Below are 27,759 nucleotides of genomic sequence, written 5' to 3'. Positions count from 1 at the left end.
TTTATGGTGGTCAGTGTGATGGAGTGATGATGGATTGATGGTGTGATGGAGTGATGATGGAGTGATGGTGTGATGGAGTGATGATGGAGTGATGGTGATGGAGTGATAGTTGTGTGTGAGTGTTAAGTGTAGTGTTTATGGTGGTCAGTGTGATGGTGGTCAGTGTGATGGTGATGGAGTGATGGTGAGATGGTGATGGAGTGATGGTGTGATGGTGATGGTGTGATGGAGTGATGGTGTGATGGTGATGGTGTGATGGAGTGATGGTGATGGAGTGATGGAGTGATGGAGTGATGGAGTGATGGTGTGATGGAGTGATGGTGTGATGGAGTGATGGAGTGATGGAGTGATGGTGATGGAGTGATGGAGTGATTGTGATGGGGTGATGGTGTGATGGTGATGGAGTGATGGTGTGATGGTGATGGAGTGATGGTGTGATGGTGATGGAGTGACGGTGATGGTGTGATGGTGATGGAGTGATGGTGTGATGGTGATGGAGTGATGGTGATGGAGTGACGGTGATGGAGTGATGGTGATGGTGTGATGGAGTGATGGAGTGATGGTGTGATGGAGTGATGGTGTGATGGTGTGATGGAGTGATGGTGTGATGGAGTGATGGAGTGATTGTGATGGGGTGATGGTGTGATGGTGATGGTGTGATGGTGATGGAGTGATGGTGATGGAGTGATGGTGTGATGGTGATGGAGTGATGGTGATGGAGTGACGGTGATGGAGTGATGGTGTGATGGTGATGGTGATGGGGTGATGGAGTGATGGTGATGGGGTGATGGAGTGATGGTGATGGAGTGATGATGTTGTGATGGTGATGTTGTGATGGTGATGGTGATGGAGTGATGGTGATGGAGTGATGGAGTGATGGTGATGGAGTGATGGGGTGATGGGGTGATTGTGATGGAGTGATGGGGTGATTGTGATGGAGTGATGGTGATGGAGTGATGGTGTGATGGGGTGATTGTGATGGGGTGATTGTGATGGAGTGATGGTGTGATGGAGTGATGGAGTGATGGGGTGATTGTGATGGAGTGATGGTGATGGAGTGATGGAGTGATTGTGATGGGGTGATGGTGTGATGGTGATGGAGTGATGGTGATGGAGTGATGGAGTGACGGTGATGGAGTGACGGTGATGGAGTGACGGTGATGGAGTGACGGTGATGGAGTGATGGTGTGATGGTGATGGGGTGATGGTGATGGGGTGATGGAGTGATGATGATGTTGTGATGATGATGTTGTGATGGTGATGGAGTGATGGTGATGGAGTGATGGAGTGATTGTGATGGGGTGATGGTGATGGAGTGATGGTGTGATGGTGATGGAGTGATGATGTTGTGGTGATGTTGTGATGGTGATGTTGTGATGGTGATGTTGTGGTGGTGATGTTGTGATGGTGATGGAGTGATGGTGATAAGAGTGATGGTGTGATGGTGATGGTGTGATGGTGATAAGAGTGATGGTGATGGTGTGATGGTGATAAGAGTGATGGGTTGATGGTGTGATGGTGATAAGAGTGATGGGTTGATGGTGTGATGGTGATGGGTTGATGGTGTGATGGGTTGATGGTGTGATGGTGATGGTGATTGAGTGATGGAGTGATGGTGATGGGTTGATGGTGTGATGGGTTGATGGTGTGATGGGTTGATGGTGTGATGGTGATGGTGATGGGTTGATGGTGTGATGGTGATAAGAGTGATGGTGTGATGGTGATAAGGGTGATGGGTTGATGGAGTGATGGTGATGGTGTGATGGTGATAAGAGTGATGGTGATGGTGATGGTGTGATGGTGATGGGTTGATGGTGTGATGGTGATAAGAGTGATGGTGATGGTGTGATGGTGATAAGAGTGATGGTGTGATGGTGATGGTGTGATGGTGATAAGAGTGATGGGTTGATGGTGTGATGGTGTGATGGTGATTGAGTGATGGTGTGATGGTGATGGGTTGATGGTGTAATGGTGATTGAGTGATGGAGTGATGGTGATGGGTTGATGGTGTGATGGGTTGATGGTGTGATGGTGATGGTGATTGAGTGATGGAGTGATGGTGATGGGTTGATGGTGTGATGGGTTGATGGTGTGATGGGTTGATGGTGTGATGGGTTGATGGTGTGATGGGTTGATGGTGTGATGGGTTGATGGTGTGATGGGTTGATGGTGTGATGGTGATAAGAGTGATGGTGATAAGGGTGATGGGTTGATGGAGTGATGGTGATGGTGTGATGGTGATAAGAGTGATGGTGATGGTGATGGGTTGATGGTGTGATGGTGATAAGAGTGATGGTGATGGTGTGATGGTGATAAGAGTGATGGTGATGGTGTGATGGTGATAAGAGTGATGGTGATGGTGTGATGGTGATAAGAGTGATGGTGATGGGTTGATGGGGTGATGGTGATGGTGATAAGAGTGATGGTGATAAGAGTGATGGTGATAAGAGTGATGGTGATAAGAGTGATGGTGATGGAGTGATGGTGATAAGAGTGATGGTGATGGTGTGATGGTGATAAGAGTGATGGTGATGGTGTGATGGTGATAAGAGTGATGGTGATGGGTTGATGGAGTGATGGTGATGGTGTGATGGTGATAAGAGTGATGGTGATGGTGTGATGGTGATAAGAGTGATGGTGATGGAGTGATGGTGATGAGTGATGGTGATGGTGTGATGGTGATAAGAGTGATGGTGATGGAGTGATGGTGATAAGAGTGATGGTGATGGGTTGATGGGGTGATGGTGATGGTGTGATGGTGATAAGAGTGATGGTGATGGAGTGATGGTGATAAGAGTGATGGTGATGGTGTGATGGTGATAAGAGTGATGGTGATGGGTTGATGGTGTGATGGTGATTGAGTGATGGAGTGAGGGGGTGAGGGAGTGATAGTTGTGTGTGAGTGTAAAGTGTAGTGTTTATGGCGGTCAGTGTGATGGATTGATGATGATGGAGTGATGGTTGTGTGTGAGTGTTAAATGTAGTGTTTATGGCGGTCAGTGTGATGGTGGTCAGTGTGTTGGTGATGGAGTGATAGTTGTGTGTGAGTGTAAAGTGTAGTGTTTATGGCGGTCAGTGTGATGGTGGTCAGTGTGCTGCAGTGATGGTTATGTGTGAGTGTAAAGTGTAGTGTTTATGGCGGTCAGTGTGATGGTGGTCAGTGTGGTGGAGTGATGGTTGTGTGTGAGTGTAAAGTGTAGTGTTTATGGCGGTCAGTGTGATGGTGGTCAGTGTGGTGGAGTGATGGTTGTGTGTGAGTGTAAAGTGTAGTGTTTATGGCGATCAGTGTGATGGTGATGGAGTGATGGTTGTGTGTGAGTGTAAAGTGTAGTGTTTATGGTGGTCAGTGTGATGGTCAGTGTGTTGGTGATGGAGTGATAGTTGTGTGTGAGTGTAAAGTGTAGTGTTTATGGCGGTCAGTGTGATGGTCAGTGTGTTGGTGATGGAGTGATGGTTGTGTGTGAGTGTAAAGTGTAGTGATGGTGTGTGATGGTGGTCAGTGTGTTGGTGAGGGAGTGATAATTGTGTGTGAGTGTAAAGTGTAGTGTTTATGGCGGTCAGTGTGATGGTGGTCAGTGTGGTGGAGTGATGGTTGTGTGTGAGTGTAAAGTGTAGTGTTTATGGCGGTCAGTGTGATGGATTGATGATGATGGAGTGATGGTTGTGTGTGAGTGTTAAATGTAGTGTTTATGGCGGTCAGTGTGATGGTGGTCAGTGTGTTGGTGATGGAGTGATAGTTGTGTGTGAGTGTAAAGTGTAGTGTTTATGGCGGTCAGTGTGATGGTGGTCAGTGTGGTGCAGTGATGGTTATGTGTGAGTGTAAAGTGTAGTGTTTATGGCGGTCAGTGTGATGGTGGTCAGTGTGTTGGTGATGGAGTGATAGTTGTGTGTGAGTGTAAAGTGTAGTGTTTATGGCGGTCAGTGTGATGGTGGTCAGTGTGGTGCAGTGATGGTTGTGTGTGAGTGTAAAGTGTAGTGTTTATGGCGGTCAGTGTGGTGGAGTGATGGTTGTGTGTGAGTGTAAAGTGTAGTGTTTATGGTGGTCAGTGTGATGGTCAGTGTGTTGGTGATGGAGTGATAGTTGTGTGTGAGTGTAAAGTGTAGTGTTTATGGTGGTCAGTGTGATGGTGGTCAGTGTGGTGGAGTGATGGTTGTGTGTGAGTGTTAAGTGTAGTGTTTATGGTGGTCAGTGTGATGGTGATGGAGTGATGGTTGTGTGTGAGTGTAAAGTGTAGTGTTTATGGCGGTCAGTGTGATGGTGGTCAGTGTGGTGGAGTGATGGTTGTGTGTGAGTGTAAAGTGTAGTGTTTATGGCGGTCAGTGTGATGGTCAGTGTGTTGGTGATGGAGTGATAGTTGTGTGTGAGTGTAAAGTGTAGTGTTTATGGCGGTCAGTGTGATGGATTGATGATGATGGAGTGATGGTTGTGTGTGAGTGTTAAATGTAGTGTTTATGGCGGTCAGTGTGATGGTGGTCAGTGTGTTGGTGATGGAGTGATAGTTGTGTGTGAGTGTAAAGTGTAGTGTTTATGGCGGTCAGTGTGATGGTGGTCAGTGTGCTGCAGTGATGGTTATGTGTGAGTGTAAAGTGTAGTGTTTATGGCGGTCAGTGTGATGGTGGTCAGTGTGGTGGAGTGATGGTTGTGTGTGAGTGTAAAGTGTAGTGTTTATGGTGGTCAGTGTGATGGTCAGTGTGTTGGTGATGGAGTGATAGTTGTGTGTGAGTGTAAAGTGTAGTGTTTATGGTGGTCAGTGTGATGGTGGTCAGTGTGGTGGAGTGATGGTTGTGTGTGAGTGTTAAGTGTAGTGTTTATGGTGGTCAGTGTGATGGTGATGGAGTGATAGTTGTGTGTGAGTGTAAAGTGTAGTGTTTATGGCGGTCAGTGTGATGGTCAGTGTGTTGGTGATGGAGTGATGGTTGTGTGTGAGTGTAAAGTGTAGTGTTTATGGCGGTCAGTGTGGTGCAGTGAATGTGGTCAGTTTTCTGAGCTGAGGAATATTTTCGGAATTTTTTTGGCAGGTTGCTGTAACGTGATCTGCTCGGATAAAACGGGAACTTTGACCAAGAACGAGATGACGGTCACTCAGATCTTCACCTCTGATGGGCAGCGTGCTGAGGTCAGTGTGCTGGTGGAGTGCAGCGCCTCCTGCTGGATAAAAAAATGAAATACAAATAAAAAATACAAATAAATTCAGATTCAGTGGAGAATCTTAATGAATATTCTGATAAATAAGTAAATAAAAAAAAGGATAAAAATTATAGGTAAATCGATAGATAGATAGATAAATAAACAAATATGTAAATAGATATATTAAATAAATAATTACATAAAAATAGCATAAATATTAATTAGGTCATTTTATTAATAAGTTAGTCAGTAAGATGAATCAGTCTTTTCACTGTGTGTGTTTGTGTTTGTGTGTGTGTGTTTGTGTGTAGGTGACAGGTGTGGGCTATAACGGAGCAGGTGAGGTGCTGATTGATGGAAAGGTGGTTCACGGCTTCTCCAACATCTCCGTCAGTAAACTCGTGGAGGTGAGACTCCACCCACATCTGCATCCTTCCAAGAGCACCAGGATCACCAGGAGCTGTCCCTGATCCGTGTGTGTGTGTGTGTGTGCATGTGTGCGTGTGTGTTCTCTTGCAGGCCGGCTGTGTGTGTAACGATGCTGTAGTGAGGAACAACACACTGATGGGTCGACCCACAGAGGGCGCTCTCATTGCTCTGGCCATGAAGGTGTGTGTGTGTGTGTGTGTGTGTGTGTGTGTGTAACAGTGGCCATATTTAAATAAAAAAACATTTATAAATTTTCTTTATCCTGATTAAAAAGGGCAGCTGAGCCAATCAGCATCCAGATCTGGAATGATTGACAGCTGTGTCTATGTTGTGATCTCTCTCTCTCTTCACCCCCTGGAAGCCCCGCCCCCTATCTTTGGTCTCGACTGGACGTGTTTCCCCGAATCCTGTCCCTGTCCTGATCTTCAGAGCAGATTATTACTCACTTATCTGTAAAAGCAGGAAGTCAGAGGATTGGGAGTGATTTTATTTTCCGAAGTTATTTTAAATCACCGACAGATTCAAGGATCTTTTAAATATTTATTGTTTGTATTTCTAATATTTATTTCTCACACACATCATAAGTTAATCCTGGGTGTGTGTGTAATTAATGTGGATAGTATGAACTGCATGATACTAATTAATGTCCTAATGTTTGTACTGATGTAATGTGTGTGTGTGTGTGTGTGTGTGTTTGCACACAGGTGGGACTAGAAAGCGTGCAGCAGGAGTTTGTACGTTTGGAAGAGATCCCGTTCACCTCAGAGCAGAAGTGGATGGCCGTTCGCTGTGTCCATCGCACTCAGCAGGTCTCACTCTCTGACCTTTTATTCATCAAAGCACACAATTACAATTAATTACACTTAGACTGATGCAGAAAGATTTCTCTCTCTCTCACACACACACACACACACACACACACACACACACGGCTGAATCAGTGCTGTGTAATGGATGTTAATCAGCGCTGTGTTCTGATCCGCAGGACAAACCTGGTGTGTTTTTCGTGAAAGGAGCGTTTGAGAAAGTGATCCAGTTCTGTAAGACCTACCACAGTAAAGGTGCCTCATTGCCTCTGAGTAACCAGCAGAGGGCGCTGTACCAGCAGGAGAAGACCTACATGGGCAGTGCAGGACTCAGAGGTACGCAAAGACTTAAATTTGGGATTAGTCTTGAAGGCGAAGATGATGATGAGCAGTACATAACCTTGATGTTTTCTACATCTGCAGTTCTGGCCTTCGCCTCAGGAGACGAAATGAGTTCTCTGACGTTCCTCGGCCTGGTCGGCATCATCGATCCTCCGAGGTCAGGTGTTAAGGAAGCCGTGATGACGCTGGTCAGCTCTGGAGTGTCCGTCAAGATGATCACCGGAGACTCTCAGGAGACGGCTGTGGCCATCGGTGAACACTCGCTCTCGCTTCTCTCACTCTCAAAGTCTTTATTTTTACATCATTAATCACGTGTGTGTGTGTGTGTGTGTGCGTGCGCAGCGAATCGTCTGGGTCTGTACGCTAAAGGAGCTCAGTGTTTGTCCGGAGATGAGGTGGATGTCATGGACATTCAGGAGCTCTCTCAGATCGTCTCCAGGGTAACGCCTTCGTTATTTAATCAATCACCATAACAACTGGGCGAGAAATAAAAAAGCTCACTGTGGTGTGTGTGTGTGTGTGTACGTGTGTATGTCCACAGACGGTGGTGTTTTACAGAGCCAGTCCCAGACACAAACTAAAAATAGTCAAGGTAACACAAACAAACAAACAAACAACAATAACATAAAAACGTGTGACATTTTTTTTCCAGAGGTCCCCACAAGGCCAGGAATATCTGACAGTTTTGACAATTTTTCCATTTTAACAAACATTTTTGTTTACAAAAGCTTTTATTTAGCTGAAATGTTTCATTTTGGTGCCTGAGGTTGAGTTTAGAGTTTCTGTGTGTGTGTGTGTGTGTGTGTGTGTGTGTGTGTGTGTGTGTGTGTGTGTGTACAGTCCCTGCAGAGCATCGGTGCAGTGGTGGCGATGACGGGCGACGGTGTGAATGATGCTGTAGCTCTGAAAGCGGCTGATATCGGGGTGGCCATGGGTCAGTCCGGCACAGATGTGTGTAAGGAAGCAGCGGACATGATCCTGGTGGACGATGACTTCCAGACCATCATGTAAGAGAACTTTCCTCAGTTTGCTGTGAAAAACCTCAGGCTCAGAGATGGTGCTTCTACTGATCTGACGAGGAGTGAAAATGTTTCAGGTTTAATGTTGATTCTGGAGGAGGATGGTCAGTGAGCTTCTGAGACTGACGTCCTGTTCCTCTTCACAGGTCAGCCATCGAGGAGGGAAAGGGCATTTACAACAACATCAAGAACTTTGTGCGTTTTCAGCTCAGCACGTGAGTCTTCAGGAACCGTTACATCACTTTCTGTCACTAATAATAATAATATTATTATTGTATTTTAATATTATTTATGTGTGTGTGTGCATATGTGTGTGTGTGCGTGCGTGTGTGTGTGTGCATATGTGCGTGTATGTGTGTGTGTGCATATGTGTGTGTGTGTGTTTTGTGGTTTTCAGGAGTATCGCAGCCCTTACACTCATCTCTCTGGCCACTCTGATGAATTTCCCGACTCCTCTGAACGCCATGCAGATTCTCTGGATCAACATCATCATGGATGGACCTCCAGCTCAGAGGTCTCACACACACACACACACACACACACACAGTGGAATTTATTTTTCCCATATATAAATCCCCACATTTTCTGCTGCTCGTTATTTAACACGAGATTGTTTGGTGTGATTTTGTGCAGTTTGGGTGTTGAGCCTGTAGATGGCGACGTGATCCGTAAACCTCCACGAAACGTGCGAGACAGCATCCTGACCCGCAGCCTGATTGTGAAGGTGCTGGTCTCGTCCTTCATCATCGTCTGCGGCACGCTCTTCGTCTTCTGGAGAGAGGTGTGACTCCGAATCCGTCGTCTTTTCCTTCAGTGCAACTCCTGCAATAAACCTGGTTTTAAAATTAGTGGTACCCCGACAATTAATGTCTAGATATGTTTAAAGAACACAAAAGACTTTTTTGTTTAGAACTCTGGGCTGTCCGTCATGCTCTTCTCACTCTGCTGTGTAGATTTAGGCCTAGTCCACATGTACACGGGTATTTTTAAAAACAGAGTTTTTCCTCCTTAGTTTTAAAAAAAAATCTCGTCCACCTGAAAACGCAAAAACGCGGTCTGAAGCGCTGTCAAGAGCATGCACAACCAACAGGTGGCGATATAATCTCCATGTTGGCCAATCAGAAGCCTGAGACGCCGACTTCACAAGCAGTGTTTCCAGATTGGGCGGGTTTCCACCCAACTGGGCTTCTTTTGGTCACATCTCACCGGGAAAAAGTGCACTGGGCGGGTTGATGAAAATCTGGGCTGTTTTTTGATGCAACTGGCGGGTTTTTATTTTTGATTATAAAGATGATATTTTATTTAATTTTCTATTCAAACGAACTTTACAATAAAGTGATAAATAATATGTAATGTTGACGTTTTAATTATATGGTTCAGTTTAGCCAATAAGGTTCAGGAGAGTCCTGTTCAGTCTTCATTAGCGGGTTGTTGTAATCGTTCTACTCGTTAAGCCGATATCACAAAGTTATTAACTGTTACAACTGTTATTGTATTAGTTATAACAGTGTGCATTTTGGGCTGGTATTTTTTTTAAATGGGCGGGTTTTAAGCTGTGCTTGGGCTGGAATCTTCAGTCCAATCTGGCAACCCTGTTCACAAGCCAAAAATCTCCGGTTTCTCTGTCTACACGATAACACTGAAACCAGAGTTTTTAAGAAACTTCACCCAGGCAGGAGTTTTCAGAAATGTTCGGTTTCATGACCTGATGCTGCGTTTGGACGAGCGGACAAACCGCATTAAAGAAGCTGTGGTTTTAAAAATACCCGGGTTCGTGTGGACAGGGCCTTAGTTTGTCTTGGTTTTATTTGAACTGGATTTGTTTGTGTTTATACAGTCAGCTTCTGGAAGGGGCCAATACTTACATGAAAATGTATTATATATGAGACTTTATATTATATTAGTGTAGTCTGCAGTTATCAAGTGTGTGCGTGTGTGTGTGTGTGTGTGTGTGTGTGTGCGTGTGTGTGCGTGTGTGCGTGCGTGTGTGTGTACGCGTGCGTGCGTGTGTGTGTGTGTGGCTGATGTTTCGTGTGTAGCTGCGTGACAACGAGATCACACCTCGTGACACCACCATGACCTTCACCTGCTTCGTCTTCTTTGATATGTTCAACGCCCTCAGCTCTCGCTCACAGGTGGGTCACACACACACACACACTCTCTCTCACACACACACACACACTCACTCTAACTCTATCAAGAATCTCTAAGATTCTAAGAAAAGAATAAAAGTTCTTTTTACATGAAAAATGTGCTAAACCTGTAAATCTCTCACTTTGCTCCCCTCTTTATCTCTCTCTCTCTCTCTCTCTCAGACCCGTATGGTACATGAGATGGGTTTGTGTAGTAACAAGACATTCTGCTTCGCTGTTCTTGCCTCCATCATGGGGCAGTTGCTGGTCATCTACTTCCCTCCACTGCAGAAAGTGTTTCAGACTGAGAGCCTGAACGTTCTGGGTAAGGACCCACACGGCGGCCTCGTCCCAGTCCACTTTATTACTGCTTTATTTATAGTGCACATTTTTCCATGAACAATAACAGTAATATATCCTCCACTAACGAGGGTGCAATGAATTTTTTTCCTCCCTTCTCCGTGTGCAGATCTGATCTTCCTGGTCAGCTTGACGTCCTCCGTGTGCTTTGTGTCCGAACTCATAAAGATGCTGGAGAGATGGAGAGGAGGAGAAGAAAAAGAAGAGAAACAGGAGTCTAACTCTTTCCATGTCGTATGACGAACGTTGCATCTCTGTAAGGAGCGCAGGGCGTCTTCTTGTTGAAGGGGGCGGGGTTTATGGGGATATGGGTGGGGTTTCCAGGATTTCTGGGGGGGTTTCGGTTTATCGGATTTGCACTGGCTTGTCCGCGTCTCAGACTTCATCAAGGAGCAGAAGGAGAGGTTGAAGGGCGTCCTTTTTCGGGGTTGTTTCTGCTCGGAGTGGATGCGAGTGCCGAGGGAGAGTCGAACCCCGTCTCGGACCTTGCCGTGCTGCTTTAAGACTCCACTATGACTCCGTAACGTCTGGATGAAGCGTATTGATCAGACTCTGTCAGGCTGTCGATGTCTCCTGATTATATATGCCTCTAAATTTTTTTTTATTCTTCTCTCTCTCTCTCTCTCTCTCTCTCTCAGCTCCCTGAACTGTTGCTGGTTGTAGTTTTGTGGAACAATACGGCTAACGCCTCTTTGCATTCTGGCAACTCGAGCTTGAGTAATGGTGTCAGCTAGGCATGTGCCAATAACTGGTTTTAGTTTTCCTTCAGAAATGTGGTCCATTCAGCTGTCCAGGTGCTGACAGACCTGGTACGTAAACCCGAGACACGTTAATACGGTAAACTGTGAGGAGTTACACCATCATGGTGTCGTGACCGGAACATGGGCACATGCCTAGGGTCAGCGTCCGATGGGGAAACTAATCCCCACGATGCCCCCCGAAGCCACAGGATAGATTTAATTCCTTATGACATCCTTATGACACTCTATATATATATTCTCTCCTGACATGGCTGATAGATTATCATTATTATTATTATTATTATAATTATAATAATTTTTATTCTCATTATTATTATTATTAAAAACGTTTGAAATGATACTTTACTCACAAATCGGGCGATTAGACAATTTACTAAGCATTATTTCTGCACTGTTTCCCTGAGGCAGAGGTGAAGGCATGGATAGCACTTTTTTTAAAACAAGAAAAGCCGGACAGCTACTACGTCGTGAAGGTTATTAGCCGAAACGTTGCATCTGGACGCGGCGTAATCCACAGCCTTTAGCTCAGGCGCGGAGGCTCGGACACCATGGCACGTGTCTGCGTCTTTAACAGGCACTTTATTAGAAACACATCAATGACGTCTGACTCGACCAAAATCTTTTTATTTCTGAATTAATAAATATAAATATATTATAAAATAATTTGTTATATTTTTTGTTTGATATTTTATTATATTGAGTGCAAACACTGGATCCTTAGTGAGAAACATCATTAAACAACGGCGTCGCTGTTTGCTGTGACCCATCCCACATTGCATTGGCCCCGCCCCCAAGAACTCGAGAGGTACAGTTCCAGTAGCTTGAAGCTTCGTGTTTGAGAATCCAGACTCTCACTTGCTTCTTTACACAAAATCTTTAGAAATTTATTCCAATGTCATGGAGTTTGGAGGAAAATTGATGGGAAATATTTTGGCAGAGACAGACGTCATTGTGGAGTGAAGGGGAACAGCACTGGGTACTGAGAATACCTGTTCTGGTGAAAGGTGTGTTTTGGAGTTCTGAAGATCAGCGTGTGTCCCTGTAACCGTGTGCGTGTGTGTGTGTGTGTGTGTGTGTGTGTGTGTGCAGTACTGTAGCGTGTTCATGCTGGGTTGAAGTTTTTTTTTTTTCACACTTAAGAATATTCTCAGTAACCTATTTAAAAGCTGTAATGTTCTAAAAGCTTTTTATTTGATCAGAGTGATAAATTTAAGCAGCCAGTGAAACACCGTAAACATCAGAGACTCAGTCGACATAGCTGCGGTCACTGCGTCCGAACCCGAAAGCCCCCGCTGATGAGAAAGAGACGAAGCCGTTCATTCCGTCGACGCCGTAAACAGCGGTCAGTGGTCAGGGGATTATTGGCGATGCCTAGCTGACCGCAGCGAGCAGCTCTACCCAGCTCCACACACCTTTCTTCATATTGAGGAACGATACACTGAATTTTTTGCAGTCTGTTATGATGTGGTTATTTCTTTCCTCTTTACAGCGGTGTGTTTGTTCTTATGCTCCAATCACTGAAGAATTCGTGACTTTGTTTTACATCATTTCCTTGGGTCAGTGTGTATGTGTTTATTGTTTTGTTTTTTTCCTTCTTCTTCCTGAACTGGTCACAGCTGAAATGGAGTTTGGGGATTATTATTATTATTATTATTATTATTATTATTATTAATTTTTTTTAAATATTGTATTTAATTTATTTTCAGTTCTGCACAATTGAAGTTCATGATCTGTGATGGCTGTTTCACGACATGATTGTACATTAAAATTTCTACAAATCTTTAACAGAAGCTTGGTGTTGGTGTTTTTGGTCCAGGATCTTGTCTATTCACTCCTTACATTAACATCAAACCCATGGAGGGGATCCCAGGGGAATCCCAGGTCCACCAAGCTGCCACTGCTGGGGCCCCTGAGCATGGCCCTTAATTTCAATTTCAATTTCAATTTATTTGTATAGCGCTTTTAACAAAGAGCATTGTCTCAAAGCAGCTTTACATGAGAAACCACATAAGAAAACAACAAACATATAAACAGACAGACAGACAGACAGTCCTAGATGTTATCCCAAGTGAGCAAGCCTGAGGTGACTGAGGCAAGGAAAAACTCCCTTAGATGGTAAGACGAAGAAACCTTGAGAGGAACCAGACTCAAAAGGGAACCCGTCCTCATTTGGGTGACAATTGTGTGATGCAGATACAGCATGTGTATAGTGTTATGTAAATCAATAAGGAGGTTGTTGTCTATGGCGCTGCTTGAATATCCCAATCCTCACAAGCAGAACCCGGCTGGAGCTGGTCCATCTCCGTATGCCACTGGAGCACAGTCTCTGTATGCCTCGGGATGGGTAGAAGAAGGGAAACAATGGAACAGCATTAGCGTAGCTGCTGTTCATAATATTAGCAGCACTTAACCCTCAGTTGTAAAAAATTAGATAAAATTGTAAATCCCTCTGGATAAGGACGTCTGCCAAATGCCAGACACAATCAATCTAAATCCAGATAGGCAATGTAATAATCTGATAGAATGCTGTAACCCATTAGAGAGTGATATCTGGGTCACGGCACCAACAAGGAGCAGCAGATAAATCAGGAGACATCAGAAAACGTTGCTGAATCCATGATATTAGTTTATAATATTGTTTATGTTCTATTCATCGAAGTGTTTACAGGAGATCAACACTGTGTTATTACTCAAGCGGGATGTGATGAATGACCGCTGGAATGAAACGTCTTTAATTTAGACCTAACACACTTCCTGAGTTTTGTGAAATTAATTTATTATACCATCAAAATTCTGGATTCTGATTGGACAGAAGGCATAGATCAGTTATCTTTAACAGCAGCTCTGACTGTAGCTCGAACACTTGATTGTTTCTATGGTAACACTTTATTCACGAGGACTTGATGAGCTTCACAAGTTTTCTGACATTTCATTGACATTAAATAATAAATAAATAAATGAATCTCTCCGAGCCTCTGGAGCAGATGTGCAGCACACCTTCAGGTCTTTATACTGATTTATTATTTCAGAAGTTTAAATTAAAATCTACTACAATTCCTTCAAAACCAAAGCATTTCCTCCAGATTAGCGCAGGACACTGATTATTCTGTAAACAAGCAGAATTGGCTGTAATTGGCTGTAATTAAGCAGAACTGGTTGTTTTTAAAGAAAACGCCTTCATAAGTTTACTGCCAGCTCACATGCTCCTGCTTCTTGGTCTTGAAATCGGTGGTCCTACGTTTGCTTTTGTGTCTCGTTCGGATGCTGCAGGTTTTCACGAGCACCTTGTCTTTCTTCATGCACTTATCTTCTTCCATCAGATGTTTAAACTCTCGGGTCAGTTCGTCCACCGCCACCTGGCTCTCCCTCGGCCACGTCCTTGTCCTCGTCCTTGTCAGCAAGTCCTCATCCAGCTCGCGCTCCACAGCGCTCTGCAGGATTTGGTAAAGCCTGATGGTGACCGGACCTCCTGCGAGGAGAGACTCGGGCTCCATTCCTCTTTTCAGCGTGTGGGTTACACCGTGCACCAAAGAACCGCAATACAACCTGATTTATAAACAACACACGACAAACAATACAGCAGTGTCCAGTAATAACACACCCGCTACGTTCAGAATGATTGACATGGAACATTTGTTTTGTTTCTGAATTATGTAAGCGAGGAAGACGTCATGATCGCCGCCCTAGAGGAACAAGCAACTTTAACCTTTAGCACAGAATAAAGTCAGGGTGTGTCTCGTTCCAGTGACTCAGAGAGTCATGAGACTGTGCAATAAATCCTCTCTCTTCTACATGCAGTGTAATCCTGTATTCAGGTTTCTTTGCTAGCTAAAATAAAGTCATGTGTGTTGTTATGAAGAATATTGAGAGTGTTTATATTACTTAAGTATGACTATGTGCCTGTTCTGAGGGGGTGGGGTGAGGGAACTGGATTATTTAGGACAGTTAGTGCTTTACAGCTCTATGTGGTTAAAGATCTTATACAGGTTCCAAAACCTCACCAGCGCTAATATTTGGGTTCTATTCTCTGGTTATTGGCTGTAGAAAACTCTAAGTATTGGCTAGTTCTAGTCTTTCAGACTCTCAGCCCCAGTTTTTAGGTTTGTAAGACTCCACATCAAGGCTAATTTAAGTTTTTAGCATCGTCTGGATTTGAACTTGTGACGTCTTTCCCTTCTCTCCCTGCAATGTAGAAGCTGAGGTAACTAAGAGGAAGTCAGTGGGAGATAAGACGAGAGCATACCTGGCTAACTCCGGCTCCGGCACTGGACAATTCAGCAGCTGGTTCAGAACGAAGCTGTCGTTCAGGCAGGACTGCCACTGACAGAAAGCGTGAGCTATCTCCAGATCCACCGGCTTCTTCCCTTTACGACTCCGTGACTTTTTAAGCCTTGAAATCACTGGTTTAATGTCTGCAAAGCAAAGCAAAGGAAATAATAACAGTGTGGATCATAATATTATCTCTGAGAGTTGGTCAGTCACACAGTTTGGAGATTATTGCAAATTAATGCTGGCACGTTATCTGTTTTTTTTTTTTTGCACTGGTCTCTTTACCTTTCTCAGCCTGTTTTTCTCTGCTCAGGTGTCCAAAGACCAGGCTGGTCAGTAAAGCCCAGAGCATTTCTGTTCTTGGCTCAGGCTTGGCATGTTTTAGCCAGAAGCACGTGACGTACACAGCGAGCTGCAGACCTTCAGGGACGTGGAGTGAGTCTGAGATCTGAGACACACCAAGAGCCTCCAACAAGACCTGCAGACGCAACTGATGAGGCGTCTAGAACACATTTCATGTAGAAGAAGGAACACAACATTTACTGTACCACATTTAGTACAAATTTGTAAAGGTTATTTTTGACAGAAAGTGAAGGCAGAGACAATAAAGCAGATAAATCCTCAGCTTTACCTCCCACAGTGAGTCCAGATGAAGGTGTGTCACTACATTTCCTGGTAGAACCGCTGGAACCATGGAGCTGGTCAGCGTCATTCCCTGCCTGCTGTACTCCTCCACGTCAGCCTGCTGTTTCTCTCCAGAAGACCTGCCGCCTTTCCCTACTTCCTGCCACCTGGTACACAGCAGTACACCGTACATCACCTGTCGTATCAGCCGAGACGTCTCGCTGCTGCTTCTCAGCTCAAAGTCCTCCACCTGGGTGTTTAGCATGACCCTCTGCAGTGTCACCACATCAATGATGGTGGAAGCCAGCTTGCCTTCTGCCAGAGGTCTCAGAGTCCAGTCAGGAAGCTTCTGTAAAGGGCCTAAAGGAACTGTCTGGGGTTCTCCGCTCATGAAGAACTGACCAATGGAGCTGGGACCGAGTCTGTACTCTGCCATCCCCTGATTTATTGCTTTTCTAATGCTGCTTGATTTCTTGTTCTTCCCCAGGGGGCTGAGGAGAGCAGCGATGGCTTCTTTCGGGCCGGGGAACTGTGATAACCACACGAGTACGCCATCCACCTTGGCGGTTCCTCCAGGTCTTGTTGAGAACTTTGAGAATTTTGGAAATGCACTTTTGTCCAGTTTGGTGTAGTCGTTGCCCAGGATGACGGCGAAAAGTGAAAGATTATATTTATTCATGCGGTTAAAAGCAGCGCAGAGATTCTTAAAACCAAACCATTTGGCAGAGATGAATTTTTGGGCAGCGGGTTTATGGACCACTTTCCTCCACTGGAAATGCTGGATGGGCAAAAATCCGCTCTTGATGTTGAAGATGTAGAAATCGCTGTCGCTGGACAGAACAGGACAGTTCCACTCACTGGCTAATGCGGCTACTTCCCAATCCGCCTCTGCCAGACACTGAATGAAGGGAATTCCAAGTTTGTGGAGGATTTGCTTGAAGACATTTTTGGTGAGAATGGGTAGCCTTTCTCCTGACCGACCCCTGGACAAGGCATTGGCTCTTTTGATTCTTTCTTGGCATCTCGTCTTCAGGGTCTCGAATTTTTTGCCGCTGACGTCGTCCCCTCCATCGAGGACCACATAGGGCTCAATGTCACAGATTCGGAGATTTCTGAAAAACAGCGTAACTATTTTCTCAAAGCCTTCATAATCTCCGCCGTGTGCTTGGTCCAGATGTGACCTGAAGTACAGGGAGTAGTACAAACTGGAGCCGTCCATGATGAGTTTGCTTTCTCTAAAGCAGCGAGGCTTCAGGAAATCACTATTGCTCTCGATGTAGCTGTGAAGTCCCTGAACTCCCATCGTGAGAGAGGTTCACTCCTTGAAATCTAAAATGTTTATTAAATTAAATGAAATTTTTACATAGGTTTAAAGCAGGCTCACCAAACATTTACAAAACTTAGACATCAAGGGCAAGACATCAAGGACCATCACTGAACAAAGGGTATACGTGACCATGATGACCATTTAGTAATCGCCTGACCATTTGGGTGATAACACCTAGAACAATGCCTAGCCAAGGTGTACGTGACCGTGATGACCATCTAAAGACATCCGGCTAGACGACAGTGTCACCCGGCCATTTGGGGGATACTCAGTACTCAGTATTTCGGGAAACGCTGTATAAAATATTTGAGCAGGATTTCTCCTACGTTCTTTTTGACGCCGACGAACCCAAAGTACTACATATATTTTGTCACTGCTACACTGCAATAAACTTCTTCATTAATCGTCGTTGATGATTACAACCTTCATGTGTGATTAAGATAAGAAGAATAGAAGACTTACCTGCTAGCCTCGTGTAAAGAAAATCTCCCACCTGTCTTCAGTAAGTGTGAAGAGAGTGTGTGAAGAGTGTATGTGTGTGTGTGTGTGAAGTGTGTGTGAAGACACTTCAGTTCTGCTTTTCTGGTTAGTCAGGAGCTCCAGGCTCCAGGTGTCCCAAACCACAGACACTTCCTACTGAGCAGTGTGTAGGAACAGACCTCGTGCTGGAATGTATCTTCTCCGTACACTCAGTGGACTGGAATGTTATTTTGGACACAGCCAGGATGATGAATTCTGCACACTCAAATAATCCGACTGACCGACCGACTGGAAACCAAAACTCAGACGAGGCTGGAAAACGAAACCTATCTAGTAAAAAAAACAACAGCTGACCACACTTGTGTCCGTGTCATGTTCTGGACAAAGGTTCATTTATCCTGTTCTTGTCACAGGCTTTCACTTCCAACTGGACATTTAAGGCCTTTATTTCTCTGTTTTATTTCAATAATAATAATAATAATAATAATAATAATAATAATGTCACTGTTTTTAGTGGACATTCTATCTATCTAAGACTAATAAAACAAATAGAATCAGAATAATGAAGGCAAGAAGCTAAAAACAAACCATCAAAATGTGATATATTTTTTTTACTACAATCTCAGAAGTAAGACTTTATTTGATTTTTTATTCATTATAAACATCATTAAACACAAACACACTAACCCAGATAACAAAATAGGTCTGGCCCAGATTTGGCCCACACAATGCACTTACACTTGGGCACAGGGCCAGCACAGGGCCAGCACTGGGCCAGCACAGGGCCATACCACATAAACCAAACCATAACCAGGCCACATCTGGCATGCCTTCATATAAACAGTGCCATCACTGCCTGACCTGGTCCACATCTGGTTGACATACCACTTGTCATGCCAGAACTCAACCAGCAGTGCCGGCTTAATGCCAGATCTGGCCCAGACCCGTCTGCTATGTGGGAATCTTTTACCGCTTTATTTTCGTAAATGGACTTTTTCATGGCAGGTTTATTGAATGATTGTGTTTGTGGCGCCACCTGGTGGAGGAAATATGTAAATATAAAAATACAAAAATATAGACCTTTGAAGTTGTAAAATGTAAAATGCGCAGAAAATTATTTATCTGATAGTTTTCGTTAAATATCAGGTTTTATTCATTTCATTCTGATGTTTATTTATTTACTTTATGGTAATATTAAGGAAGTATATTTTTATATTATTTTTTATATCGATCTATATTATATAAAACTTCGATTGCTATCAAAAAAAATCTTTATAAAAAAATCTTAATGCAAATAGTCAAGTCAAAGAATGCAAATAAATTTGCAAGAAATCTTTAAGAAAATTGTGAAAGAATATTAACAGCGTTTGAAAACGGATGACCCGGAAGTAGAAGCAACACGAAGCCGCAGGAGCTCTCGAGCGCTGCTCGTGTTTACGTGCCCCACGCTGAAGATCTTGTCTTTGCTACATGCTAATGATTTAAGTGTTAAAGCGGTGTTGTGTAAGATCCATCAAACGTAAAGATTTTAGATCCAGGTTTGTGTGAAAGAGGCGAGTTTGAGAGCGCAGTTTGATTCAGAATGAGTCCCGAGCCCTGCTGATTAGCCGGAGTGCTAACGAGATTAGCCGAAGTTCAGCAGCTCTTCACTGGGAAAGGTAGAAAGAGAAATTTGTGTTTTAAAAATAAGACAGAAAACAATTCCAGTACAATACTTTAAAGTCGTGAATAAAAGTATTTCTGCACCAACAGATGATTAATTATTACAGAAAAGATAAATAAGTAATAATATGTTGTTTAATAAGAAGGGAAATGTTGTAATAGTGTAAAGTGTAGAGATGAAAGAAAGCTTTATAGAGAAATTATAGTCGGAATTTCTCAGTTTTATGATTTTATGAGTCAGTCATGAATAAAAGCTTTATAATTGACAGAAACTGAAAAATAAAAATGCTTCAACATTACATGCTTATACATCAGATAAGGTTTTTCTGTTGTTGTTTAGAAATAAAATCAATATTTAATGTGAAAGAGTGAAGCTGATATTCAGAAAAATCCATCTCGGAATCCAAAGCTGAATTTTTATAAAGAAGAATTCCAAAATAAATCGGACTTTAAGAAGAAAATGCTACAGAGCGGCTTTTTAATGAACAGAGGATGTGAAAGTGTGAGAGATTAAACTCCAGCTCATCGTGAACCCGGGGTTTGGTTTGGTTTGGTTTTGTTTTGTTTAGCAGGTGAGATGGAGAACTACAGGAAGGCGGGCGTGGTCGAGCAGCCGAGTCTCTGCCCGTTTCCTGACCTCCTCCACGATGGCACTCCCGTGGTCCGGGTTCGAGACGGGAGCAAAATCCGCAACCTGATGAGGTTCTCTCAGAGCCGGATGGAGGGCCGAGCGGAGAAAGTGCCGGACGCCGGTCGAGAGGAAGCAGAAGTGAGTGGAGAATCCCAGCTGTGTCGTCAGATCGTGTTCACGGGTGTCGGCCCGAGCGTCTCCAAGGCCATCACGTGCGTGGAGATCCTGAAGCGGCGGCTGGGCGGCCTGCACCAGGTCACGTGGCCGGTCTATGGCTCGCTCCAGGAGACGTGGGAGCCGCTGGAGCCGAGCGCCGGCCTCGACAGCATCACCGTGACCCGGAACATCCCGGCCATCTGGGTCTTGCTCTCCAGAGACCCGCTGGACTCCGACACGGCCGGATACCAGGCGCCCGGGAGCTTCGATGCGCTGTGGGCACAGGCTACCGCTAAAGAGGAGCGAGAGAATCAGAGGAGGAAGAGCGGAGGAAGAGGAGGAGGAGGAAGCGGGAGAGGAAGAGGACCGCGCAGACAGACGACGCGTCCCAGAGACGAACGCAAAACATCAGGACAAACATCAGGAGCGCACTGAGGCCACCGCCACCAGGTTTTACCAGAAGAGGCGGAGCTTAAATTAACCAGCCAATCAGAAAGGAGATTATATCAGGATCTGGTTAGTGAGTTTGGCGAGCTGCGGAACGTCACGCCACAGAAATAACGTCTCTGAAGCCTCGCACTAAGTCCAGTGATGTCATTCACGAGTGGTGATGTCATTAAGCCCCGCCCCTTCATGCAGCATCAGCAGCATATTGTATCTAAATCACTCTAGAGAGTGTTTAAGAATGATTATTTCTGAATGAAGTCTGTATAAGTTCGTTAAAAAGAAGAGGAAAGGTTCGATTTTTTTCCTTTTAGTCTGTAAATATGGAACAAATGCTGAGAGGAAATTAGAATTGAATAATTTTTCTCTTCCTGAATATAGTGATGTATTTAAAGTGTGAAGATTTAGCAGATTTCCATCAGACTGAAACGCAGATTCTTCTTTAATTTCATCTTTATTTCAGCCGGTAAAGGCATAAAGAAATGTGTACATGTCTAAATATATCAGTAAGTCAAATGTTCATATTTTTATCTGAAATAAAAACAGATCGTTGCAGAAATTCTTCTCGCTTTGGCCTTTTTTCCACTTGGTTTGAGGTTCACTGTGATCCAGATCCCAAACTGTTTATTTATTTCCATTTTTTATTTATGTAAATGTTTTAAGTGAGACTTAAAGAAGATTTTTAATGTCACTGATTCACTGATTCATTGATTCACTTAATGAAAATGGAGCGATTCTCGGTGATGAAAGAAATGGAAGAGATTCACTGACTCCTGATTCCATTAATGAAACCCAGGAATAATTGGTTCATAACTGAAATGATTCAGTGATTCGACTGATTCTGTGAATGAAGCGAAAATCATAATCGAAATGATTCAGCAAGTTTTGTTCCTGATAAAAATGATTCAACTGATTCTGGCAGTGTGAGTGGAGTGAATCTTTATCCTGACTCAAACAGTTCACTGATTTTAAGCGAGTCATGTAATCAGAGACTCATAATCAGAATGATTCACTGATTCATTTGATTTCAACAAGTTGAATACACTCTGCTGCTGGAAATACGAATCACTTCAGTGTTTACTCAATGAAAAAAAGCTGAACACAAAACGTTAACTTAAAGTTAACTTAAACCTGTGGTTTGTAATGATGAAGGTGATGGTGTCCACATTTTCTGATCTTCACAAATCTATGTCTAATCTGAGTGTCTGACTGAAAGTCAGATTTATTTAATGTCCAGACTGAACTCCTGAGAAGCGGCAGGACCTCGAGACTCTTCACTCAGAGTGAACATGGAGAAGATAAGAGCAGTGGAGTCTGATTTCTGTCTGATTATCACTCCGGTCTGAATCTGATGGATCTTTTCACTTCTCCACATTCTGACCTTCTTTAATGTGGAGTTAAGGATCAGAAAATGGAGTTTTGTTCTTTGGAGAAAGTAAAGTACGCACTCTCCTTGTGTTTTTCTCTGGAATTCATGCAAAACTCTGTGAAAATTCGGAAAGTTTGAAAGTCAAATGTGTTCATTGGAGGTGGAGGACGGAGTCACACCACCTGCGCAGTCAGTCTGGAGGAGCGGGAGTGCAGCGGCTGCAGCGGCAGGTAAACACCGTTCTTCTGCTCTCGGGTTATTCTGACTTTATGATGTTAAAATATATTTATTCGTCACTTTTATTCGATTTTATGGCATTGGTTTAGTGTTAGAATGAACAAAGACTGATTAAAAAACTGTTTTTGTATGTTCTCCTCATTAGGGCGTGTCCTTCAAGGGTACGCCTTTGGTCCTGTTTTAATATTTTATTTCTTTTTATGTTTAAAAACAGATTCGAGTAAAGGCTGTAAATTTTAGAGCTCTGTTTGTTCAGCTTGTTTTAATCGGAGAATGTCGTGATTCACTGATGAAACTGGAGCAGTGGGGTGGAGTGGTTTATTCCATACTGTAGTGGTTTGTGTTAATGTTAGACAGAGGTGTGTGTGTGTGAGAGAGAGATCATTAAGCACTTATTCTCCCAAACATCTGAAAAATAAATAAAAAACAATCCAACGACTAAAAATAATAGGAATAATTTATACTGTATTATATAATACTGAGCATTGGTCAATAATGGTCATTTCAGGTTATTTTATTAACCTGAGCACTGTGTCTGCGTCTGTGCGCTTTTTTTTAATTTTTACCACAATACTCAACACACACTCGTGTATTATCAGAGACTTAGAGATGTGTAAATTACATCAGGCTTCAATGCAAAACCTTCAGGGGAGAGAGAGAGACAGGAGAGACAGGAGAGACAGGAAGAGTCAGAGAGAGACAGAGAGAAAGAGACGGACAACACACAGGTGAAGATGACCTCAGCGACATTTTCTTCATAATTCTTAACTCTCTCCTGTTCTCTCATGTGGTCAGTCATCTGTAATGGAGTTTGGCTAACTGCTGGTCAGAACTGCCACAAATCCTGATACCAAGAGAAAAATAATATATAAAATACAGTATAAACTGAAAAAAAGTTATAAACATGTTAAAATAATTCACTGTCAGATTTCATCATTAAAAATAAACCAGTGGAGAAATGGATATATTTAAATCTCAGTTATTTTAGATTTATTTATTTAATTAATAAATAAATTACTCAAGATTAGACAAAACAATCTCTCACTGCATTATAACTTTTATATCCTGTATATTACAGATTTATATTCTTTTCTTTTTCTATCTGTTTACAAGTTTGTAAGTTTCATGTCATGGACAGTCAAAAAAGTGATTTGCCTTCACGTCATACTGTGTGTGTGTGTGTGTGTGTCTGTGTTTATCCAATACAATTTAAATTAGTAATATTTATTTTTAAATGAATACAGACAACATTAACCTCCAGTAGAGTAATAAGTGCTAATAAATGTTATGGTTTAGTGATCTGCTTTTTTGGATATTAAACATGGATGGATGGATGGATGGATAGAATTTACAAAAATATCTTGAATATAGACAACATTAACTGGAATAATTCTTTACAAAATCTCTTTACATTAAGTCATTTTGTTAATTTGACAATTATAAGTTTTTATATTCTCATAACCTATTATGTGATTTATATATTTTATTTTATTTATTTATTTTGGAAAACCATATATTATTCCTGTAGAAAGAAAACCTAAGCCTTAAAACCAAAGCCAGAGAAAAGTTTAGAAAAGTAGAAGATGCAAACGATCTTTGCCATTTACAAATTTGCTCATTTGCACACACACACACACGCACACACACACACACGCGCACACACACACACACACACACACACACACACACACACGCACGCACGCACGCAAATCTTGTACATGACTTCACCACTTTTTTTAAAAGAATACGGAGCAGCTTTTATTATTATTTTATATCTAGTTAAAGTTTCTCAGCTCTCTGTCTGATGCTGTAGAGATGAACCAGGAACCTTTAGGTTTTCCTCACAGACCTAGAGAACACTTGAGGGTTCTAAAGAAACTGAAATATCAATTCAATTGCTTCATGTCCATGTGAATGATCTGTGTGTGTTTCTGTCTCCGTCTGCAGCTCAGAAGACAACGCAGAGTCCTGAACCCGGCCTGTTAGAAGAGCTCGGTTCTCCTGTTGAATCATGTTGGCCATCGTACTCATCATATCGCTCCTGAGTCAAGGTAAGTCAGCACTGTGTCGCTTTAGCAGGCGTGTCTGTGGCATCCTGCGGCTCTACTTCCGTAATTCTGTATGTTTCAACAATTCCTAAACACGCAACATCTCCTTATTCTGAAATGTAGAGATGGTGAACCTCTGGTCTGCTCCACTAACCCAGTGTGTGTGATTTGAACAGGTCAGGCTGTAGACTATGGCACAGACTTCATCACAGCGTTTCCAGAGAATCTTGCTTACTACTTTCCAGCAACACTCTCCCTCCAACTGAAAATCACCTCCCTCCTCCCTAACACTGTCATCACCGTCAGCATGAACACTACAGTTATCAAACAGCTAACCAACGGCTCACCACAAGTGTCTATTGTGAATATTAATAATGCAGAAGTTAATCAGTTAGGAATCTCCGGGAGTGCGATCAGAATTATCAGCGACAAGAACATCACTGTGTTTTCCATCAGCAAGAGAGGAGACAGCGTCCAGTCCAACCTCGTTCCACCTACAGCACATCTGGGGGTGGAATATCTGGTCCCTTCCCTTAATTACACTGAGCTCGCTGTCCAGATGAACACCTATAACGTGTCCCAGTTCGCCAGCTCCAGCGCTGTGCTGATGGATTTCAGTTACCGACTCCTCATTATTAACGCAAAAGAAACTGACAATGTCGTCACGGTGACCGAAAAACAACCCGGTGGAGATATCGTAACAACCATCACACTAGGTCCTTTGGCGCTGACCCAGCTGGCCAGCAGCGCTTACTGGTTTAAAGTCTCGTCTACTGATAAGGTGGCCGTGATTCTTACCAACCCGTGCGTCGACAGCCTGAGCTGCAGATGTAACATGATTGCGCACCAACTCCGACCCAGCGAATTGCTGGGAACCGAATTCATCTTTCCTCAATTCAACTCCTCTACTTACCGCCTTTTCGTGACCTCGGCCGAAAGCGTTGACCTCAGCTGTGGCTCCGAGACCAGAAACATTCAGCCCGGTTCCTTGGGATTGCTTCCTTATTTGCCCGATCTTGTCAGTACAAACCCAATCCTCAAAACATCCAAGCCATCTGCGGTCAGAGTAATCAGACCTGGCTTCATTATCGACCTGCTCCCCAAAAGCATGTTTGCTGGCTGCTTCTTGGTGCATGTTAACATTAACACCCAACCTAATGCTTTAGTCATAGTAGAAACGGCACAGAAAGATTTATTGTACATAGGCTCTGCTCTTGCTACTGGAACATCCTGGGAAGAGATCAGTGGTACACCCTACTCATGGGATTTAATAACCATGACTACGTCATCATCCATTATTTGGCATCCTAACTCACCAATTGCAGTGTATTCCATAGAGAAATCGGGGGCGGTGGGGGTTTATGGAGGTCCGGCAATTTCTTTAAACAATGAGCCAGGTAAAATCCCGCAGACTATAAGAACTCAAAAATCTACATCAACAGTATCTACTATGTTATCACCTTAACGCTGTAACTAATCCTGTGCTTGTTTGCTCCACAGACCCCAATGGTTGTGTTGTGGTTCCCATGTCATTTGAGCTCTCTAACGTCACAATGAGTTGGCAGGCGTCTCGGTCCTACTGCACCAGTAAAAATGAGATTCTGGTGAGTCCTAACTTCAACTACACACAGCAAAAAATGGTAGCTGCACTTAACAGCATGAATGCAGAAGGTTATGCATGGCTTGGCCTGCGCCGCAACCTCGTCACCTCCGAGTGGTACTGGCACAGATCTGTCGCTTTTGGCTTCGCCAACTGGGACAACAACCAACCGGCGGGCGGCCTGTGCGTATCCATGAGGATGGAACCCAATGGGAACTTCACCTGGAGCACCGTGCGCTGCTGCTCACCCATGCTGCCCCTGTGTGCCACAGATATGGTAACCGTCACCACCCTTACAGACGTTCCTATTTAATGAGCTGCCTCTACCACCGCCTCAGGCCCAACCACCAGCCTGTCAACCATCTAATAATGGCAGAGAAATTATCCTCGCTTCATTTTACGTGTATTTATTGGCTGTTTAATGCAACCTTCCTGTTTAATAGAAGAAAAATATAATTGTCTCAAACTGTTAATTAACTAGCCTACAACATCTGCTTTCATTTGCTTCAAACTTTGGGCTATGAACCATTTAACCTGAGCAGCACGTATATGCTAACTCTAACATGACACAACAGTCCATTAGGTGGATGCTAATCGTCTTATTAGCGTAGTGCATTGCTGCTGAGTTATTTGAACACTCGAAATACAAGCGCTATGACAAAAGAAATATAAGATTCCTACTTGGGAGCAGCTGATGCTAAGACGTAGCATTAGCCTTTTCCAGTGTAGACAGAATGAGCGTGTGTGTGTGTGGCTAGCCATGTTCTCATTCAAAATGTTGAATTAAACTGTTAAAAACTAGCCAGTGGACATCTCTGTGTGGAAAAAGCAGATGAAATCAGATGACATTGTCTTCTTTAACATTGCTTCAGTAATAGCTAGATTTCTCAACACCTTCTGCTGCATACAAATAAACACTGCATGGATATTATTAAACCCATTTTTATTATTTTAAGTAGATTTCACCTGAATGGAAACTTAGCTTCACTTGTATCCTGTAAATGTTTATCTAAGACACATATATATAAATATATTATTATATATATATATATATTATTATATGCAGAAATAGATGTAATGCAGCGCTGTAGCATATTAAATGTACTTTATTATGTATTTTAACACTTCAGATGATTTTAATCCTAATTGGTTGGTTGGTTATTGTATCTGTATCTTATTTAAAAACAAATATCTTTATCTGTACTCACTGTTTCTTAACGAATATGTATGCTGTAATAAAGATGAATAAATATATCATATAGTAATAAATAATGTCTGGGAAATTGATTGCAAACCACAAGAAACATGATGCTCCAAAAATAGGGCAATTAAATTCAAGTGAATATATATTTAAGTGGAAGGGTGTATTTTTAAAAAAAAAAAAAAAACGTACCTGTATTTCACTGCATATGGGAAAATGAAGAGAAAAAATGTCCAGGGTTTACAGAAACTCCATCTCATACAACATACATGAAGAGAAGAATGAAAGCTGTGAAGCTCAAAAGTGATGACACAAAATGGGAAATCAGGGAACTGTTAAAGGCAGAAAGAAGCCAGCTCGAGCCCTTATTCAGACCGGATTCGTTTTTCCACTGGAGGTAATGTACAGTGTAATGTAAATATAAGAGGTGTATCACTGGGGTTTTATTCTGAATCTGTTATGTCAGTGTGCACACTTCTGGAAAATACACAATGAGAAGTAGAAATAACTCCAGATTCTATCTATCTATCTATCTATCTATCTATCTATCTATCTATCTATCTATCTATCTATCTATCTTGTCAGCTGTTTATTCAGTATAAAGACACTCTAAGAAGCAGTGCTCACTCTTTTCTATCGTCAAAATCAAACATTAACAAATTTAAAACAGTAAAAATACCAGGCTTAATCGGACATGTGTGAAGATCCGCTTCCTGTTATTTCAGGGAAGTCTT

At 43.0% G+C, this 27,759-nt stretch overlaps 4 protein-coding genes across 8 annotated transcripts in view; 3 read left to right on the top strand and 1 right to left on the bottom strand.

Moving 5' to 3' along the window:
- Positions 1 to 12,653, top strand: part of atp2c1 (ATPase secretory pathway Ca2+ transporting 1) — a 32,660-nt gene extending 20,007 nt beyond the window's left edge. For all 4 annotated transcript variants that reach the window (XM_058375754.1, XM_058375755.1, XM_058375756.1 and 1 more), the window contains 15 exons: positions 5,020 to 5,117; positions 5,440 to 5,535; positions 5,648 to 5,737; positions 6,262 to 6,366; positions 6,543 to 6,699; positions 6,787 to 6,957; positions 7,048 to 7,145; positions 7,247 to 7,297; positions 7,546 to 7,712; positions 7,871 to 7,939; positions 8,122 to 8,238; positions 8,358 to 8,505; positions 9,764 to 9,859; positions 10,040 to 10,181; positions 10,326 to 12,653. In XM_058375754.1, coding sequence (XP_058231737.1) covers positions 5,020 to 5,117; positions 5,440 to 5,535; positions 5,648 to 5,737; positions 6,262 to 6,366; positions 6,543 to 6,699; positions 6,787 to 6,957; positions 7,048 to 7,145; positions 7,247 to 7,297; positions 7,546 to 7,712; positions 7,871 to 7,939; positions 8,122 to 8,238; positions 8,358 to 8,505; positions 9,764 to 9,859; positions 10,040 to 10,181; positions 10,326 to 10,456 — 1,736 coding nt within the window. In that variant the 3' untranslated portion in view covers positions 10,457 to 12,653. The remainder of the gene's footprint in view (positions 1 to 5,019; positions 5,118 to 5,439; positions 5,536 to 5,647; positions 5,738 to 6,261; positions 6,367 to 6,542; positions 6,700 to 6,786; positions 6,958 to 7,047; positions 7,146 to 7,246; positions 7,298 to 7,545; positions 7,713 to 7,870; positions 7,940 to 8,121; positions 8,239 to 8,357; positions 8,506 to 9,763; positions 9,860 to 10,039; positions 10,182 to 10,325) is intronic.
- LOC131343901 (protein asteroid homolog 1-like) lies at positions 12,056 to 17,918 on the bottom strand. Its single transcript, XM_058375759.1, has 5 exons — positions 17,660 to 17,918; positions 15,878 to 17,199; positions 15,532 to 15,748; positions 15,221 to 15,389; positions 12,056 to 14,523 (listed from the first exon to the last, which is right to left on the bottom strand). Exons 2-5 carry the CDS (start codon positions 17,171 to 17,173, stop codon positions 14,163 to 14,165), a joined length of 2,043 nt encoding a protein of 680 aa, XP_058231742.1. The 5' UTR covers positions 17,174 to 17,199; positions 17,660 to 17,918; the 3' UTR covers positions 12,056 to 14,162.
- Positions 17,919 to 19,054: 1,136 nt separating this feature from the next.
- On the top strand, positions 19,055 to 20,909 carry rpp25l (ribonuclease P/MRP 25 subunit-like). 2 transcript variants are annotated; one of them, XM_058376513.1, is made up of 2 exons: positions 19,055 to 19,335; positions 19,912 to 20,909. In XM_058376513.1, exon 2 carries the CDS (start codon positions 19,917 to 19,919, stop codon positions 20,559 to 20,561), a length of 645 nt encoding a protein of 214 aa, XP_058232496.1. In that variant the 5' UTR covers positions 19,055 to 19,335; positions 19,912 to 19,916; the 3' UTR covers positions 20,562 to 20,909. The 2 variants fall into 2 exon arrangements, with proteins under 2 accessions (XP_058232496.1, XP_058232494.1); XM_058376511.1 differs by having other exon boundaries at positions 19,056 to 19,335; positions 19,909 to 20,909.
- A 1,201-nt stretch (positions 20,910 to 22,110) lies between these two features.
- On the top strand, positions 22,111 to 26,861 carry LOC131344314 (uncharacterized). Its single transcript, XM_058376509.1, has 4 exons — positions 22,111 to 22,169; positions 24,124 to 24,227; positions 24,401 to 25,621; positions 25,725 to 26,861. Exons 2-4 carry the CDS (start codon positions 24,188 to 24,190, stop codon positions 26,135 to 26,137), a joined length of 1,674 nt encoding a protein of 557 aa, XP_058232492.1. The 5' UTR covers positions 22,111 to 22,169; positions 24,124 to 24,187; the 3' UTR covers positions 26,138 to 26,861.
- Positions 26,862 to 27,759: the final 898 nt, after the last annotated feature.

The sequence above is a fragment of the Hemibagrus wyckioides genome, linkage group LG23 (assembly GCF_019097595.1).
Source record: "Hemibagrus wyckioides isolate EC202008001 linkage group LG23, SWU_Hwy_1.0, whole genome shotgun sequence".
Lineage (NCBI taxonomy): Eukaryota > Metazoa > Chordata > Actinopteri > Siluriformes > Bagridae > Hemibagrus > Hemibagrus wyckioides.
Note: the sequence above shows the minus strand (reverse complement) of the source record. Positions and strands in the feature narration are given on the sequence as shown.

Excerpts from the sequence above, each read along its gene's own strand:
- LOC131343901 (XM_058375759.1), bottom strand. The coding sequence starts at position 17,173 with ATGGGAGTTCAGGGACTTCACAGCTACATCGAGAGCAATAGTGATTTC. Across the intron at positions 15,390-15,531 it reads AGAAAAACAGGCTGAGAAAG|ACATTAAACCAGTGATTTCA; the intron begins GTAAAGAGACCA and ends TTTGCTTTGCAG. Across the intron at positions 14,524-15,220 it reads CCGGAGCCGGAGTTAGCCAG|GTTGTATTGCGGTTCTTTGG; the intron begins GTATGCTCTCGT and ends TTTATAAATCAG.
- rpp25l (XM_058376513.1), top strand. The coding sequence starts at position 19,917 with ATGGAGAACTACAGGAAGGCGGGCGTGGTCGAGCAGCCGAGTCTCTGC.
- LOC131344314 (XM_058376509.1), top strand. The coding sequence starts at position 24,188 with ATGTTGGCCATCGTACTCATCATATCGCTCCTGAGTCAAG. Across the intron at positions 24,228-24,400 it reads CATATCGCTCCTGAGTCAAG|GTCAGGCTGTAGACTATGGC; the intron begins GTAAGTCAGCAC and ends TGATTTGAACAG. Across the intron at positions 25,622-25,724 it reads TTCTTTAAACAATGAGCCAG|ACCCCAATGGTTGTGTTGTG; the intron begins GTAAAATCCCGC and ends TTTGCTCCACAG.